The 15,706-nt window shown below is 40.0% G+C and overlaps 1 protein-coding gene across 1 annotated transcript in view; it reads left to right on the top strand.

Moving 5' to 3' along the window:
• The window catches only part of HAO1 (hydroxyacid oxidase 1), a 60,014-nt gene that overhangs the window by 17,272 nt on the left and 27,036 nt on the right, over positions 1–15,706 (top strand). Inside the window, exon 3 of the mRNA XM_059896985.1 lies at positions 8,052–8,307. Within this exon, the coding sequence (XP_059752968.1) occupies positions 8,052–8,307 (256 nt within the window). The remainder of the gene's footprint in view (positions 1–8,051; positions 8,308–15,706) is intronic.

Genomic DNA, 15,706 nt, shown 5'->3' with positions numbered 1-15,706 from the left:
AGATGAATGCATAAGAAAATGTTGCAAAGGTACCTGTGCCCCTCTCCAGAGGGACAACAATGGAGAAGAAAGATTCAGCAGTATGTGGCTGGCAACTGACAAGACAGGAGCCAGCTGCTACCCCCACTAACACCACTGGTCAGTTTCTCCCTCCTGTTTCCTATGAGGTCCTATCACTACTCAGGCCATCAGATATATCCAATTAACTTGCATGAGTCCTTGTGAAAGAAGATATCTACTTCATTCTTCTTATAGTCCATGAAACAAGCATCAGCATCACTCGGGAGCTTGTTAGAAATATAGAACCTAAGTCCTATCCTAGACCTACTGGGTCAGAATCTGAATTTTATCAACATCCCCATGTGATTCCTATGCATGTAGAAGGTTGAGAAGCACTGGACAAAGACTTGGAATGAAAGTTTCTGGTGGTTCCCAGCCAAAGGCATAACTTAAATCCTCAAAGATGAAACAGTTTTGGGTGTAGCATGAATATCATTTCCATCCGAAGATCCTCTAAGACCTTCTGAGAGCCTGCTGATTTCATGATGACTGCCTGCTATGAGCAGGAACTGCGAAGCAGACTCTCAGATACACAAGAGAGACGTGTACAAAGCAGTTTTCAACTAAAGAACTGGGACAGGCAGACTTAGCATCCCCTAAAATTTAAGGCCACAATAGGTTTCCTGTCTTCTCTACTTCACATCCAGATTACCTGGATTAGAAGTAAATGTTGTCATTAGGCTTGATGTAAAATGAAACCCTGGCAAAATTTAGAAGTACAATTGCATTCCTTAGCCACAGGGAGGATTTTGCCAGCTCATGCTGCTTTGCAAAGCTATTTACCTGTTCTAGCCCAGCCAAATCGCTAAACATCGGAGTTTAGCATTTGCATCAACCCCAGGGGTGGCTGCATTCATATCTAATATGAAGTGATGTAAACCTTGGTAGTTGATTACAGGTTTCATAGTGTAGGAAACTGAGTTATTTCTATTGAATGGTGGTCTGGGGAGGAAGAATTAACTTGATCTTATGCCAGATTATTGCAAACCCTGAAGCATTTCCCCAGCCTAGGGCATGTGATTTAATTCTAATAAGAAACTTCATTTGGATAGGTCTGAGGATAACTTTTATTCTGTTAAACACAATGCACCAACATTTTCCACTAGCCCATAGCTCACTTTGGGGTTGGGGGAGGGGTTATAGCTGATAATAAACAATGATACTGATCTCATTATTTCCATATCATTATACATGCAGTTGTATTGCAAATAAAAGAGGAGAGAAACCAAATAGTGTAGGGAGAATTTGAAACCATTGCTTCTAGGTATTACTGCTTGATGGCTGGACTTAGCAAAAGCTGACAGCCGCATAGATTCACACTTCTCTCCATGGAAATCTGTAGGCAAATAAAGGGTAGGCATGAGGAGTGGGGAGATGCATGTTTTTGTTACACCTCCTAGATTATTTGCTTTTGTTTTGTCCCTGACTTTCCAAAAAGATGTACACCCTCGGAATGTATTAATGGAAATTATCAGCCCTAGCCCAGAATTCCTTGGCCTGGAGAAGTTTCCTCTCTCCCTTAAGTGCTTTCTTGCTTCGGGTAGTGAGAATTTGACCGTGTATTTGCAAGGAGAAATGGGTGCCTTACGCATCAAAACCATTGCAGAGGAAAGCTGTGTGTTGAGAAGATTGTGAATAATGAGGAGAAATCCAGGTCCTCGGCAAAATTCTGAAAATTTAAAAAGCTATCTAGAACTTCTTTTCCCAAATAGTATTAGGCATTCTTTCACTTAACCCTTTACAATTGTTTAGCTTTAGAGTTTACCAGAAAACATCCACAAACATTGTCTCAGTGGACCATCTGACAATACTATGAAATGGGCAGGGCAGCAGCTGTGATTAGACAAACTTTGCAGGTGAAATGTGCCTCATGTTAGCAAGGCTGGGACTGTAGCCCAGGCCTTCTGACTCTCAATAAATTGTATCTTGTCTTTCTGAGAGATAGATGTTATCACATAGGTCATTTATAGGGTTTATCTTTGATGTTTCAAGGTGCAAAACCTTACTAGTGTCTCTTTTAGTGGTGTGTGCGTGTGTGAGTGAGTGATATGCATTTTTTAATAGCAATGGCATAATGTATTACTGTTGCCTCTAAATAAAGAAGAAAAAGAAATGTCAAATATAAACAAAGTCTCAATATATCTAGAGCATTTAAAGTTTAGGTGTCTATCCTTGAAGATATATCTTAGGGATGATGAAACAAAGAAACAAAGAGCTTGTGGAAGTAAGGAAATTCATATGGGATCAATGTTTACTTAATGGTGTAGCCTCTTGGGTACGTTGTTTCTAGGATACCTTCAGTATCATGAAAGCCAAGATTTTTAGACTTGGTTAAATACTGGGGACCCTCATCATGGGCAAGAGCCAGGCCTTGCCTTTACAGTAATATCACCTCAGAAATGATCTGCATTTTGCCAGGAGTTGGGAAAAGGCGACATGCATTGGAGTTTTCTGTTGCTGCACCACATTTTGGGAATGGAGGTCTATGAAAGTTGACCCCTGCCCTTTGTAAAATGAAATCTGACAGTTGCTACTTTTGAGAGCAGGTGAGAGTTTCATTGTGGAAAATGAATAGGGAGAGAAAATGGACTTCAACAATTTTGTGCTTTTGACGCTAGACTAGGATAACTCGAATTAGAATTTCTCAACAAAATCTGACTATGCTAGGTAGTTTACAAAATTCAAAAGCTTATAATTTTTGCCCCCCAAAGAACAATATGAGCTGGAAGGACACATGTTTATTTCTGAGGCCAAGGTGATATTTGAAACATTTAGCAACCAGTAGAGCAAAGACTTTGACCAATTGCAAGAGATGCTCAGGTGTTTTTCTCTAGTGCTCTAATGGTGGTCTGGACGTACCCAGCCCTGCCAGGCACCAGCCTTTAAATTGCTGTGTGGGTGTGTGGGGTTTGGGGAATCCAGAGACTCCTTAGTGAGAGAAAAGAGAGATGTCACATTGAAGGGACTCAGGAAGAGGGGTCATTTACTTCGGAGCCATGGTTATTTACAAACAGGAATGGAAGTATTTCAATATTTTAACAAGCTGAATTGTCATGCTGGTATGTACCAATGGAATCTTAGATCTGTCCTTAGTGGAGGCAGGAAAATTTTCAACTGTCTCTGTGAGTGGTCCTTGCAAATCCCAGGCTCCCTTATCTCCTTCTAACATAAAACTGTGTTGAAAACAGTGGATGTAATTCATCAATGTTTTTTTTCTTTTTTTAAACATGTTTATTGGAGTATAGTTGCTTTACAATGTTGTGTTAGTTTCTGCTGTATAACAAAGTGAATCAGCTATATGTATACATATATCCCCATATCCCCTCCCTCTGGCATCTCCCTCCCACCCTCCCTATCCCACCCCTATAGGTGGTCACAAAGCACCGAGCTGATGTCTCTGTACTATGCAGCTTCTTCCCACTAGCTATCTGTTTTACCTTTTGGTAATGTATATATGTCCATGTCACTCTCTCACTTCGTCCCAGCTTACCTTTCCCCCTCCCCATGTCCTCAAGTCCATTCTCTTCATCTGCGTCTTTATTCCTATCCTGCCCTTAGGTTCTTCAGAACCTTTATTTTTTTAGATTCCATATATATGTGTTAGCATACGGTATTTGTTTTTCTCTTTCTGACTTCACTCTGTATGACAGACTCTAGGTCCATCCACCTCACTACAAATAACTCAATTTCATTTCCTTTTATGGCCGAGCAATATTCCATTGTATATATGTGCCACATCTTCTTTAACCATTCATCTGTTGATGGACACTTAGGTTGCTTCCATGTCCTGGCTATTGTAAATAGAGCTGCAATGAACATTGGGATACATGACTCTTTTTGAATTATGGTTTTCTCAGGGTATATGCCCAGTAGTGGGATTGCTGGGTCGTATAGTAGCTCCATTTTTAGTTTTTTAAGGAACCTCCATACTGTTCTCCATAGTGGCTGAAACAATTTACATTCCCACCAACAGTGCAAGAGGGTTCCCTTTTCTCCACACCCTCTCCAGCATTTATTGTTTGTAGATTTTTTGATGATGGCCATTCAGACTGGTGTGAGGTGATACCTCATTGTAGTTTTGATTTGCATTTCTCTAATGATTAGTGATGTTGAGCATCCTTTCATGTGTTTGTTGGCAATCTATATCTTATTTGGAGAAATGTCTCTTTAGGTCTTCTGCCCATTTTTGGTTTGGGTTTGTTTTTTTGATATTGAGCTGCATGAGCTGCTTGTAAATTTTGGAGATTAATCCTTTGTCAGTTGCTTCATTTGCAAATATTTTCTCCCATTCTGAGGGTTGTCTTGTTTATGGTTTCCTTTGCTGTGCAAAAGCTTTTAAGTTTCATTAGGTCCCTTTTGTTTATTTTTGTTTTTATTTCTATTTCTCTTAGAGGTGGGTCAAAAAGGATCTTGCTGTGATTTATGTCATAGAGTGTTCTGCCTATGTTTTCCTCTAAGAGTTTTATAGTGTCTGACCTTACATTTAGGTCTTTAATCCATTTTGAGTTTATTTTTGTTTATGGTGTTAAGAAGTGTTCTAATTTCAGTTTTTTACATGTAGCTGTCCAGTTTTCCCAGCACCACTTATTGAAGAGGCTGTCTTTTCTCCATTGTATATTCTTGCCTCCTTTGTCAAAGATAAGGTAACCATATGTGCATGGGTTTATCTCTGAGCTTTCTATCTTGTTCCATTGATCTATATTTCTGTTTTTGTGCCAGTACCATAATGTCTTGATTACTGTAGCTTTGTAGTATGGTCTGAAGTCAGGGAGCCTGATTCCTCCAGCTCTGTTTTTCTTTCTCAGGATTGCTTTGGCTATTTGGAGTAATGTTTTTCCTTATCACAGCAAATAATCACAAGCTAATGGGGATCATAGCACATTGGTAATATATGTTCTAGAAACATGGAGCCATCTCAGTTTTGCTCCTGTTCTCTCTTGGGAGTAACATCTTAGCCTCAACTCATCATATGTCAACACAGACTCTGGTATTCCCCCTGCATCTAGGAGACTGTCTTGGAGTAAACCTGTTAATTTACCAAATATTTATTGAATGCCTATACCTGGAAACAATGGTAACTTAGAATTTGGGGGGACCCTGATTCAAAATTTCAGTCCTGTATGATTTAATCTTGGAAAATGAACCTCAAGCACCAATAACATCAGGAACCATTAGTATCAAAGCCAGAAGATGCAGGAACCAGATGGCATGGACTGGCCTTACCTTACTCCAGACATGCTTACACAAGGGAAGTGGGCAAAATGCTTGTTAAGGCTGAAGCCTCCTGCTAGTTTGATAGTTTAAATAAAGTAAATATTATTGGTGCATTGGTTTGTAGCATTTTAACAATCTGTGTGGAATGTCTGTAGATATTTCTTATGAATTCAAGGAGATCTGTTTGAGGATTTTTGATCCTTATTAGCAGAGCTGCTGTTGCCTGCATGACGCTTTTGCATAAACTACAAAAAGGTGCCTTATCATTTGTTAGTCCTCTTAGCTGGACCACTTTGTGCAGCCACAGTCTGTACCTGGAAACCAATGGCAGGCCTTACCCACTGGTTTCCAAATTTCCATGCTTTCACAGAACTCTGGCCATGGTATTGTCCCTCAGGCATATGGAAAACTGTGGGTGTTCCTTGGGTGTCATGGTCCTGAAGGATTGGGGGAGTACATTTATCCATATTTAATACCAGGGAAGTCTTCTGGGCATCTGGGAATTCTAGGAAAATCATTGCCCTGCGGGAGTGGTCAGACATGCTGGGTTCTTGTTCCACTCAGCTGCCCATCTCTCTGTGACCTTACTTAGGCCACATCCTCTTCAGGACACATTTTCTTTGTGGTAAATTGATGGTTAGGAGATTCTGATCCCAGCAATCAGTGTCCTCTGGTGTTTGTTCCAAACAGCACTGGATGACCTAGAGCTATTTTCCATATTTACAACTCAATGAAAATAACACTATGGTTCAGGATGTTCATACATATTACTACTTATTATTACTTACTTAAAATGTGGTTTTTTTGGACAATATTTTGCAAATCATGAGTCCTTAAGAGAGAAAGTCTCAAAGGAACACTTGGAGGAAACGGATTAGTTACCCATAGATAATATAATCTCCAGCTGAAGTCTTCTTGATCTGACCTGTGACCCGAAAAATAGGGATGAAAAACACCTTCAATGACATAGGAAAAGTAGCATTTATCAAAAACAAAACCCACTTTATTACCAGGTGAACTTAGAGTTTTACTATCAAATGACAATGCTATTTAAATGTGAAAGTGTGGTCCAGGGACCGGCAGCATCAGTACCACCTGGAAGCTGGTTAGAAAGGCAAGTTCTTGGGCCCCATCTCAGAACGACTGAATCCGAAACTCTGGGGGTGTTTTTCACAACCTGTGTTTTCACAAATACTCCAGGGTATTTGGTTGCCTGCTAAAGTTCGAGAAGCATGAAAGCATTTTAACCTCTCAGAGTAGCTTTGTAAACAGCATGTCACTTGATTCTTATCATCACCCTGTAAGTGTCACTTGGATGACTTTTACTCACATTTGATATATGGCAGGGACACAGGTAGGTCAAATGACCCAGGGTCATACAGTCAGTTTTATATATTTATTATTTATCTCTTGGCATGTTTGGCATTTGGCATACAAACATTTTATCAGTTTCTCCTGCACTAAAGCTGACCCCAATTTGACTACTTTTTTTTGGAAAAAAACCTATCACCCATGTTCTTTCAAGTTCTCTAAGACAATACGTTACATGATTTTATCTAATTTTTCATTTATTTGCTCATTTTTTGATATCTTGTTTAAAAGATTGTGAGATAACTGATGTCTGTTTGAAATGTCTAACATATGAATTGTTTAAAATTTTAAAAGACAACATAAATGGTAGATGCACCTTTAACAAAATCTTAAAAGATAAAATTTAAAAAGTTAAAAAGGAAGAAAAATTAAACTCTCCCACCTATCATTAACAATTAGTTGTTTAGGTTCATACACCAATAATCAGATTTGTACAAATCATGTTATATATGTTATTTTGGAGGCTTTTTGCTTTCTTTTTCTTTCTTTCTTTCTTCTTCTTCTGTTTTCTTTTTTTTTTTTTTGGCTGTGCCATGTGGATCTTAGTTCCCCAACCAGGGATTGAACCCGGGCCCCAGCAGTGAGAGCACAGAGTACTAACCACTAGACTGCCAGGGAATTCCCTGCTTTCTTAATATAACTTGAAAAACTGTCTATGTCTGTCAATGTCATTCTTTTGTTACTGTCATAGTCAGAAAAAGAAGAGGGGTGAAATGAAAGAGGGATTGTGAGAGAGAGAGATTGATTTAAGGAATTGGCTCATACAATTGTATAGACTGGTAAGTCCAAAATCTATGGCTGGCACGTTAGAGACCCCAGAAAGAGCTGAGCTGGTGTTGAGTCTGGAGATAGTCTGCTGACAGAATTCCCTCTTCCTCAAGAACAGTCAGTCTTTTTCTTAAGGCCTTCAACTTATTAGATGAGGCCCATTCACATTATGGAGAGTAATCTGCTTTACTTAAAGTCCACTGATTTAAATGCTAACTACCTTTAAAAAAATATCTTCACAGCAACATCTGGACATATTTGAGCAAATATCTGGGAACGATTGCTTAGCCAAGCTGACACATAAAATTAACCATCACAAAAATATTACTTTTCATGGGTGTGTATATTTCATTTTATTTATGAACTATAGGTTATCTAATCCCCTAAAGTTGGAGATTCAAGTTGCTCCCAATTTTTTTTATCTTAATACATAGCACATCTTTGGCTATTTGAGTCATTTTTGTCTTCAAGATCAGTTCACAGAATGTGGAAAGGAATGCATATTTCTTACTTTTAAAGACTTAACTTCTTATTTCCAAATTACCCTTGTAGATGGCTTTACCCCTGGAACCACAACTTGAAGACTTTGAAGTAGGTAAAATGCCAGACTGACCTTGATCTTCTCCTTTCTTCCTAAGCTTGCAGGTCACTGGGAACGGGCATGATGCTGAGCTCCTGGGCCACCTCCTCAATTGAAGAAGTGGCAGAAGCTGGTCCTGAGGCACTTCGCTGGCTGCAGCTGTACATCTACAAGGACCGTGAGGTTACCAAGCAGCTGGTGCGGCGGGCTGAGTGGATGGGCTACAAGGCCATATTTGTGACAGTGGACACACCTTACCTGGGCAACCGCTTCGATGATGTGCATAACAGGTTCAAACTGCCACCCCAACTCAGGTAACCAAGGGTCTCTGATCACTGGGTCCCTGAGCTGGTTTTCTAATTCTCTTTTCTCTTGTCATGATCCAGCTCCAAAGACTTTCTCCAGTTTCTACATGGGTGCCCTGGGGAATTAGATCTTCACAAAATGTTGGTCCCAAAGTATGATTGACTGGGATCTTGTCTAGGGATGATAAGGTCTGGGTTCTAGAGATGGTGCCATTGTCATATATCCACATAATCCTCAGCAAATCACACCCCTTATATGGGTGTCACGTACTTGAGCTATAAAAACAGAGATAGGAATTGCCATATACTTGTAAAAGTCAAAAAAAATTATGTCTCAGAGTGCATTAAGGGCTTTGAGTAAGATGAATTGCCATATAGACAGAAGATATTTAATTTAACCTAAACAACAGCTTGTTATTGTGATCCTAATACCCTATTTTTTTGTCTGCTGAAATAAAAAAGCCCCCTTTTAATTTTATTTTTATTGTATTTGGAACAACTCTGGCAAGGAAGATTGAAGAAAGCTAAAAGAATGGAGACAAAAGAAGCCACACATTTGCTCCTTCATCTACTACTTCTTTCAGCAATATTCCTCTTTTGTTGTGGTTCACCCATGGATCAAGATTCATTAACTTATTCACTGATTCATTCATTCTTTCATCCATTTACTCATTCATTCATCTTAGTAAAAACAATGTATCTAGTAATCTAAAACTAAACTGTGAGCCCATCCATCAGCAGGGAATTGTTGTCCTTTTCCCTGTAAAAGATTAGAATCATCTTGAGTTAAAACTAGAAACTCAATGGAGTTTACTGAGAAAGACCACCAACCTCCTTAAGCTACAGATCTCCCCTCCCCTTCATTTTTACCTTCCCTCAGTTCCCACCAAAATCTGCCCTTATGTTTTTCATAGGGCTAAAACTATTTGACCAGGAACCCAAATCTTAGTTTTAATGGAGGATGTTTTGATGATGGGATTTCAAAGCATCCATCAGAGTACAGGAAATGAGGGATGCCTTCTTTGGAATCCTAGACCTCACTTCACACGGACTATTGCTTATTTTGTCTACATATAAAGTTAATCCTTTTAAAAGATCCAAAATCTAAAAGATTCAAAATCAAATCAGCATTCCACATAAGGACAATAAAATTGCTGGAAGCCAGGGATTCCATATGTATTAGAGAATGGGATGTCTCTCCTCCATCACATAAGTCCATAGTCTTATGTAAGTGTCACATAACTGTCATATAGCTCTGCTGTGTGTATACTTATATAAGTATAAGCTACTGGGCATAAAATCTTGCTGTTAAACCATATGTAAATGAGCTGTGTGATGTTATCTCCGTGACACTTCCAGGTAGGTTTAAGATATTATTTCTGTATGGGATACCGTCAATGGCCCAGTGACAAAGTGCTCACCCAGCAGCTGTCAATCACCCCGCTCCACGCATCTCAGACACTGAGTTGCCCAAACATCCTGTCTTTCTAAGAGAACAAAAACAAAAACAAACGTCCCTGACATATTCCTACTTCTTGCCAAATTCGTCAGAAAGTAGATGGTTTCAAATTTCCTTAATATGAAATCTGTATCACATTATATCTCTATTTTGGTTGCCTTCATTTTTAGACTTTCTAAAATAATTAGTTTCCCAGTATTTAGGCTTCTGACAGGAAGTGTTCCTCATTGTTTCGCTTTGGCCATTTAGGAAAGAATTTACTATTCCATTTCCTCCTCCTCTTACCACTTCTACTAGCAACAACAACAATAAATAATACAGTAGGTTTTCTTTAAGCTTAGGAAACAGTTTCTTGCTCTGGATAACAAAAAAGTGTTTCAGAGTGGTATCTGCTTAGATGGGGGATGACACGTGTTAATTCTGGCCGGTATCTCTTGCTCCTGGGTGCCAGGGCCATTTAGCCAGGAATGGGAAGGCTGCTTTGCTTTTTCCCCCTTTTTGCTCCCAGGCTCCTGCCCAGATGACGTGAGGGACTGGGAGACAAAGGCCCTTTTCAGCTGTCGATGTGCACAGGAGTGGCCAAGGCTCCCCAGCTTGTCACATCTCCCATCTGAAGATGATCAAATAATGAGCCACACATCCAGGCTACGGGGAACACAGGAAACACCCCTTGCTGGTGCCCTGGCCCCCAGTGCGTACACTGGCCCTGTTTGTCCCCTTGGGCTTCGGGGGGGCAGCACCCTGGGGCCCACATTCAGCAGTGAAGGCAGAGCACATGATGGGAGGCCCAGGCTTCCGCTGGAGGCCACATGCTACCAAAAAGCTCATCTGTTACAGCCTGATATGAAATCAGGTTTCTTTCCTCAGCTGACCTGACTCATAGAAGGTGAAGCCGGGCTGTTCAGAATGAGGTTTGGCAGGCAAGGGAGGCAGGAAATCCAGAGGAGAATGAGTCTGTAAAGCGGCGGCTCCTTCCAACCCTCACGGCTTCCTCTGCCTGGAGGGGAGGGGGCGGGACCTGACTCCTGGCGTCTGGGACCAGCCAGAGTTCAGGAGTTTGGTAATCTCTGCTTGGTCCATATGCAAAACACACGTATGTGTGCATTATAAGTGGCCCAGAGGTCCCCGAAACTCAGGGGGAGTAAAGCAAACTCTCATCTGCTCTCGGCAGAGGAGAGGATTGAAGCCAATTCACCAGACAGGTTCCTGAGGCTCTGAGGCAGGGACCTTCATCCATCTCCATGCCCCACAGAGGTGGCTCATTTACCCCGGGTTAAGATTTGGCTCTTCAGTGCAGCACCAAGGCAGTTAAAAGAAAAGAAATTTCCAATCATCAACTAAGATCAAGGTAAATCATAACACCCACCCTTTTGATGATTTGCCCAGGGACATTCTTCCTTATGCCCTGAAATGATGTATTCATCACAATAGCCAGAGCACAGCCCACAAAAAGAGATCAGACTTCACTATCTTCCCCGGTCTCTCTGGATAAAAGTGGCCAGTGAGTGTCCCCCTTGTTTCTCTGATCTCATTGCCCAGCACCCTCAACTTCATTCACTCTTCCTAGAACCTCTGGCTTTCCTACTGTTCTTTCAACATGCCAAACACACCTGCCCCTTAGAGCCTCAGAATTGACTCTTCCCTCTGCCCGTAAAGTTCTTTCCCCAAATCAGTGCATGACTAACTTCACTTCCTTTACATTTTGACATCAGGGGTGACTCTACATGTCTTTATGTTGGGAAACAAAAATAAAAAATAAGCAGTAGAGATCAGAATAGAGACACAATACGTGTGGGGATCTTGGGTTGTGGAGGTGGAGGGGAGAAAAGGATTTGAAGGAGGACTTTGTACATGACCCAACAGCCTCTAAATTATTTGGTTAGGAAAACATTCACAGTATAATTCACATAATATTAAACAGAATAATGACCTCCCAAAGATGTCCATGTTTTGATCTCTGGAACCTGTGAATATGTTATTAATACTTTACATGGCAAAATGGACTTTGCATGTATGATTAAGTTAAAGACCTCAAGATGGGATAATTATTCTGGATTATCACAGTAATGAAAAGCATTCTTATAAGAGCAAAGCAGGAGGGTCAGAGTCAGAGAAGGAAATGCGATGACGAGAAGCAGAGATATGAGTGATAACATCGGGAATCAGGGACTGTAGGTGGTTTCTAGAAGCTAGACAAGGAAAGGAAACGGATTCTCCCCTACAGCTTCTGGAAGGAAAACAGCCCTATCGACACCTTGAGTTTCGTCCAATGAGATACATTTTGGACTTCTGACCTCCAGAACTGTAATATAATAAATTTGTGTCACTTTAAAGCCTCTAGGTGTGTGTGTGTGTTATAGCAGCAACAGGAAACAACTACAATAGCACAGATCTGCCAATTTCCTCTACAAGGTATCTTCTCATTGAGGCCATGTTTACCATATTTAATCTTTCAAGTTAAGCATCTACCAGATCGCATTCCTCTTATTCTGCTCTTCTTTTTTCTTTATTTTGTATAGCACTTATATTCTAACATGCTCCATAAATTACTTATTATGTTCCTTGTTTAGTTTCTGTCTCCCTTGCTAGAATATCAACCCTAGGTGACCAGGCATTTTTGACAATTTTACTAAAACACTGGCACATAGTAGGTGCTAAATAAGTAATGTTGAATCAGTCAATAAAAATGTGCTAAATCATAAGAGATTTACCCAATAAAACAAGACGAGTAAGAAGTTGAACGAGGGTTTGGGCTCATACTTAAAATCCTTGCCCTGAACCTTTCTTCCAACTGCCCAGACACATTGAAGAAGAAATTAGCAGGGCTACGTAATCAATAGAGATGTTTTCCTAACCACAGAATTAAACGCTAGTGTTCCATGCACCAATTTCTATAATGTATTATGAATGTCTCTCTCTCATATTGTGTTGATACCGTGTGTTATACCATTTGTTATTTTATAGTTTGTTTCCCACAGTGGAGACATATGGCTTTATCTTTAATGTCACGTTATCAATACTTATAATGCAAAATATTGTATATTTCTCAGTAATAGTCATCTTTATCAATGTTACAATTGGTTATTTAATAAAGTTAACTTTCTTTAGTAGTTGTTACCTTTTTATAATACTAACTTACTAAAAACTAAAATCATTTTTATATTAGATTAAAAAGCATATTCGGGGGCCATTCAAGGCACAATGAGTCTCTTACAAAGAAGAAATCCTATCCCTTGCCTTTGGGTCATTAAACAGATTGGGATTTGGAGAATTAAGTCCAAAGTAATCATGTTATTATTTTGATGTTGCCCTTTTCCTTCCTTATGAAATGGAGTACTTTGGTTATCAGAAGCCGCTTTAAGTGTTTTTCTGTGTATATGTCATAATTCTAATAAAAATAGCATTCATGGAGGTTTCCTTCAGAGCCATGGGTAAAACACTCCATCGTGGGTCTCTGTCAAGATATCTGAAAACTTTTTCTTGGCTTCTGGCTTTGAACAACGTTTTAGAGTAACAACAAGGCTTCATTGTGCCCTGAAATTTCTGTAAGGCAACATTCATTCAAGTGTTGATCTGCATTTCACCATCCAAGAATAACAACAGTTATTTATATAATTTTATCCATGTTTCTGTTTTTTCCTATCCATTTCACCCTTTCACCCCACCCCTGCTGAAACACTGTAGCTTGTTTGGGATGGGGGTGGGGTGCTATACAGAGAATATACACATACAGATATTATTCTTTTTTTTCTTCCCTGGTTTTCCTATGGAATAGACAGACTGGACCTTTTTCTTATTAACAATATTATTTAGAAGTTTAGCATTTAATATCACTTAATATCATTTCTAAGTAATGGATAGGTTTCCATAGTAAGGGTATGTTTATTGATCAGAAGGTTAGGTTAATTAAAGTTAGGATGACAACAGAAGGCCAAAGTCTGTGATAAAATGTACAACCCTAAGTGGTTTGATTAAAAAAAAAAATCCCAAGTATTTCAGCTAAAATACAAACCAAAACTCAGCAAATACATGGATACCAGTATGACTCTCATGGAGTTGGAATTTTCTGTGATATTTAATGGCCACCTGAGTCAATGAAATTATTAGACCAACTATTCAATCCTTATTGAGAAAACATTGCCAGTGGTTGAAAAGAGTTACTTGGGATGTGAATGTTCCTGTCCTTATGATAATAGATGTCACCCAAGCTACACAACCAGCTATTTTAGCTGAAAGCACACTAAAAGCATTAAACCTAATTTTGTATTGAAGTCTTATGATTCACTCTCTTTTTTTTTTTTTTTTGGCTGCACAGCACAGCATGCGGGATCTTAATTTCCCAACCAGGGAATGAACCCATGCCCCCTGCAGTGGAAGCATGGAGTCTTAACCGCGGGACCGCCAGGGAAGTCCTGAAGTCTTATGATTCTCTTACAAAAATTAAAAATAGTGTGCCTATGTGCTTCTAAGTTTATATAAAAATTGTTATAGCCTTGGCTCCAAGATCCTTTCTATGTTCAGTGGCAGAGCCAGTGGAAGGGAATAAAAACCTATGACTAAGCGAGAGATACAGCTGTACTTTTATGCAAAGAAGACATTGGCTAGCATGGTAATTTATAATGCGCAGAAGAACAAGGTGAGTCCAGATTATTGTCATCATTCAAAGTCAGCCTTTTAGAGAAATGAAGTAGGTAATTGGATTTGGGTCTGTAGGGCAGGTTAGTCACATGGATGGTGCCATTGTGTATCCAGATGGCCATCAATCCAGTTAGTGGTCAGAGGTGCAGGCAGAAAAGACTTTATCCCTAGCTTGGAGAACTGCCAAAATCTAGTCAAGATATCAGGATATTAGACTAAGAGAAAAGACTTCAGGTATAGAGTAAGCCAGTAGCAGAGTCTTACAGGTGAATTAGAAAAATACTGTTCTAAGCTGGGTTAACAAAATTAGACATAGGAGAAGGCAGCAATTCAATGGGGTGTGTCTCAGTTTGGGTTCCTTTAGGAGAAGAGTGAGAGGCACTGTTTTAAGTACAAGCAGTGCTTTTGGAAGATGAAAGGAGTAGGGAAGAGGTGCAAGGGAGGAGAAGTAGTGAACAATGGGCATGTTTTCAAGACAGCTACAGCTATGGGCAACTAAAGTTTAACCCTGCTGGGAAACTCTGGGAGATCTTGTAGAATACTTCTAAGAGTTAGTCTGCCTATGCGTGAAGGAGCTGGGTATTTATATACCAACACCCTTGACAAGTTGTGTCCTCTGCGTAGATGGTGACTCAGGCTCCAAGAGCAAGAAAAAGTCATATGTATTAGTCAGGTTCTCCAGAGAAACAGAACCAATAGGATATCCATATCTATATATCTGTATCTATATCTATAGAAAGATTTAGTATGAGGGATTGGCTCACACAATTATGGAGGCTAAGAAATCCCACAATCTACTATGTACAAGCTGGAGGCCCAGGAAAGCCAGAGTAGTTCAAGTCCAAATCCGAAGACCTGAGAACCAAGGGAGCCAATGGTATAAGTCCCAGTCTGAGTGTGAAGGCCCAAGAACTGGGGGCCCATAGTGTAAGTCCTGGTCCAAGCCAGAAGGTTTGACAACCAATAGCTCCAATGTGCAAGAGCAGGAGATGATGGACGTCTCAGCTCAAACTGAGAGAATGAATTTGTCCTTCCTCCACCTTTTTGTTCTATTTGGGGCCTCAACGGATTGGAAGATGCCCACCCATATCTTTCCTCAATCTACTGATTTAAATGCTAATTTCACAGACACACCCAGAAATAATGTTCTACCCAGTTACCTAGGCATCCCTTAGCCCAGTCAAGCTGACAAAACTAACCATCACATCACAGGCAAAGTAAGGAAGGTCTTGATAATTGGAAAACTCATGTCTTGGTCAGGATTGTCTGGAAGATTGGGGAGTCTGAGGCAGTAGGCAGAGAGCCTCAGAG

This window comes from Balaenoptera ricei, chromosome 15, assembly GCF_028023285.1.
Source record: "Balaenoptera ricei isolate mBalRic1 chromosome 15, mBalRic1.hap2, whole genome shotgun sequence".
Lineage (NCBI taxonomy): Eukaryota > Metazoa > Chordata > Mammalia > Artiodactyla > Balaenopteridae > Balaenoptera > Balaenoptera ricei.
Note: the sequence above shows the minus strand (reverse complement) of the source record. Positions and strands in the feature narration are given on the sequence as shown.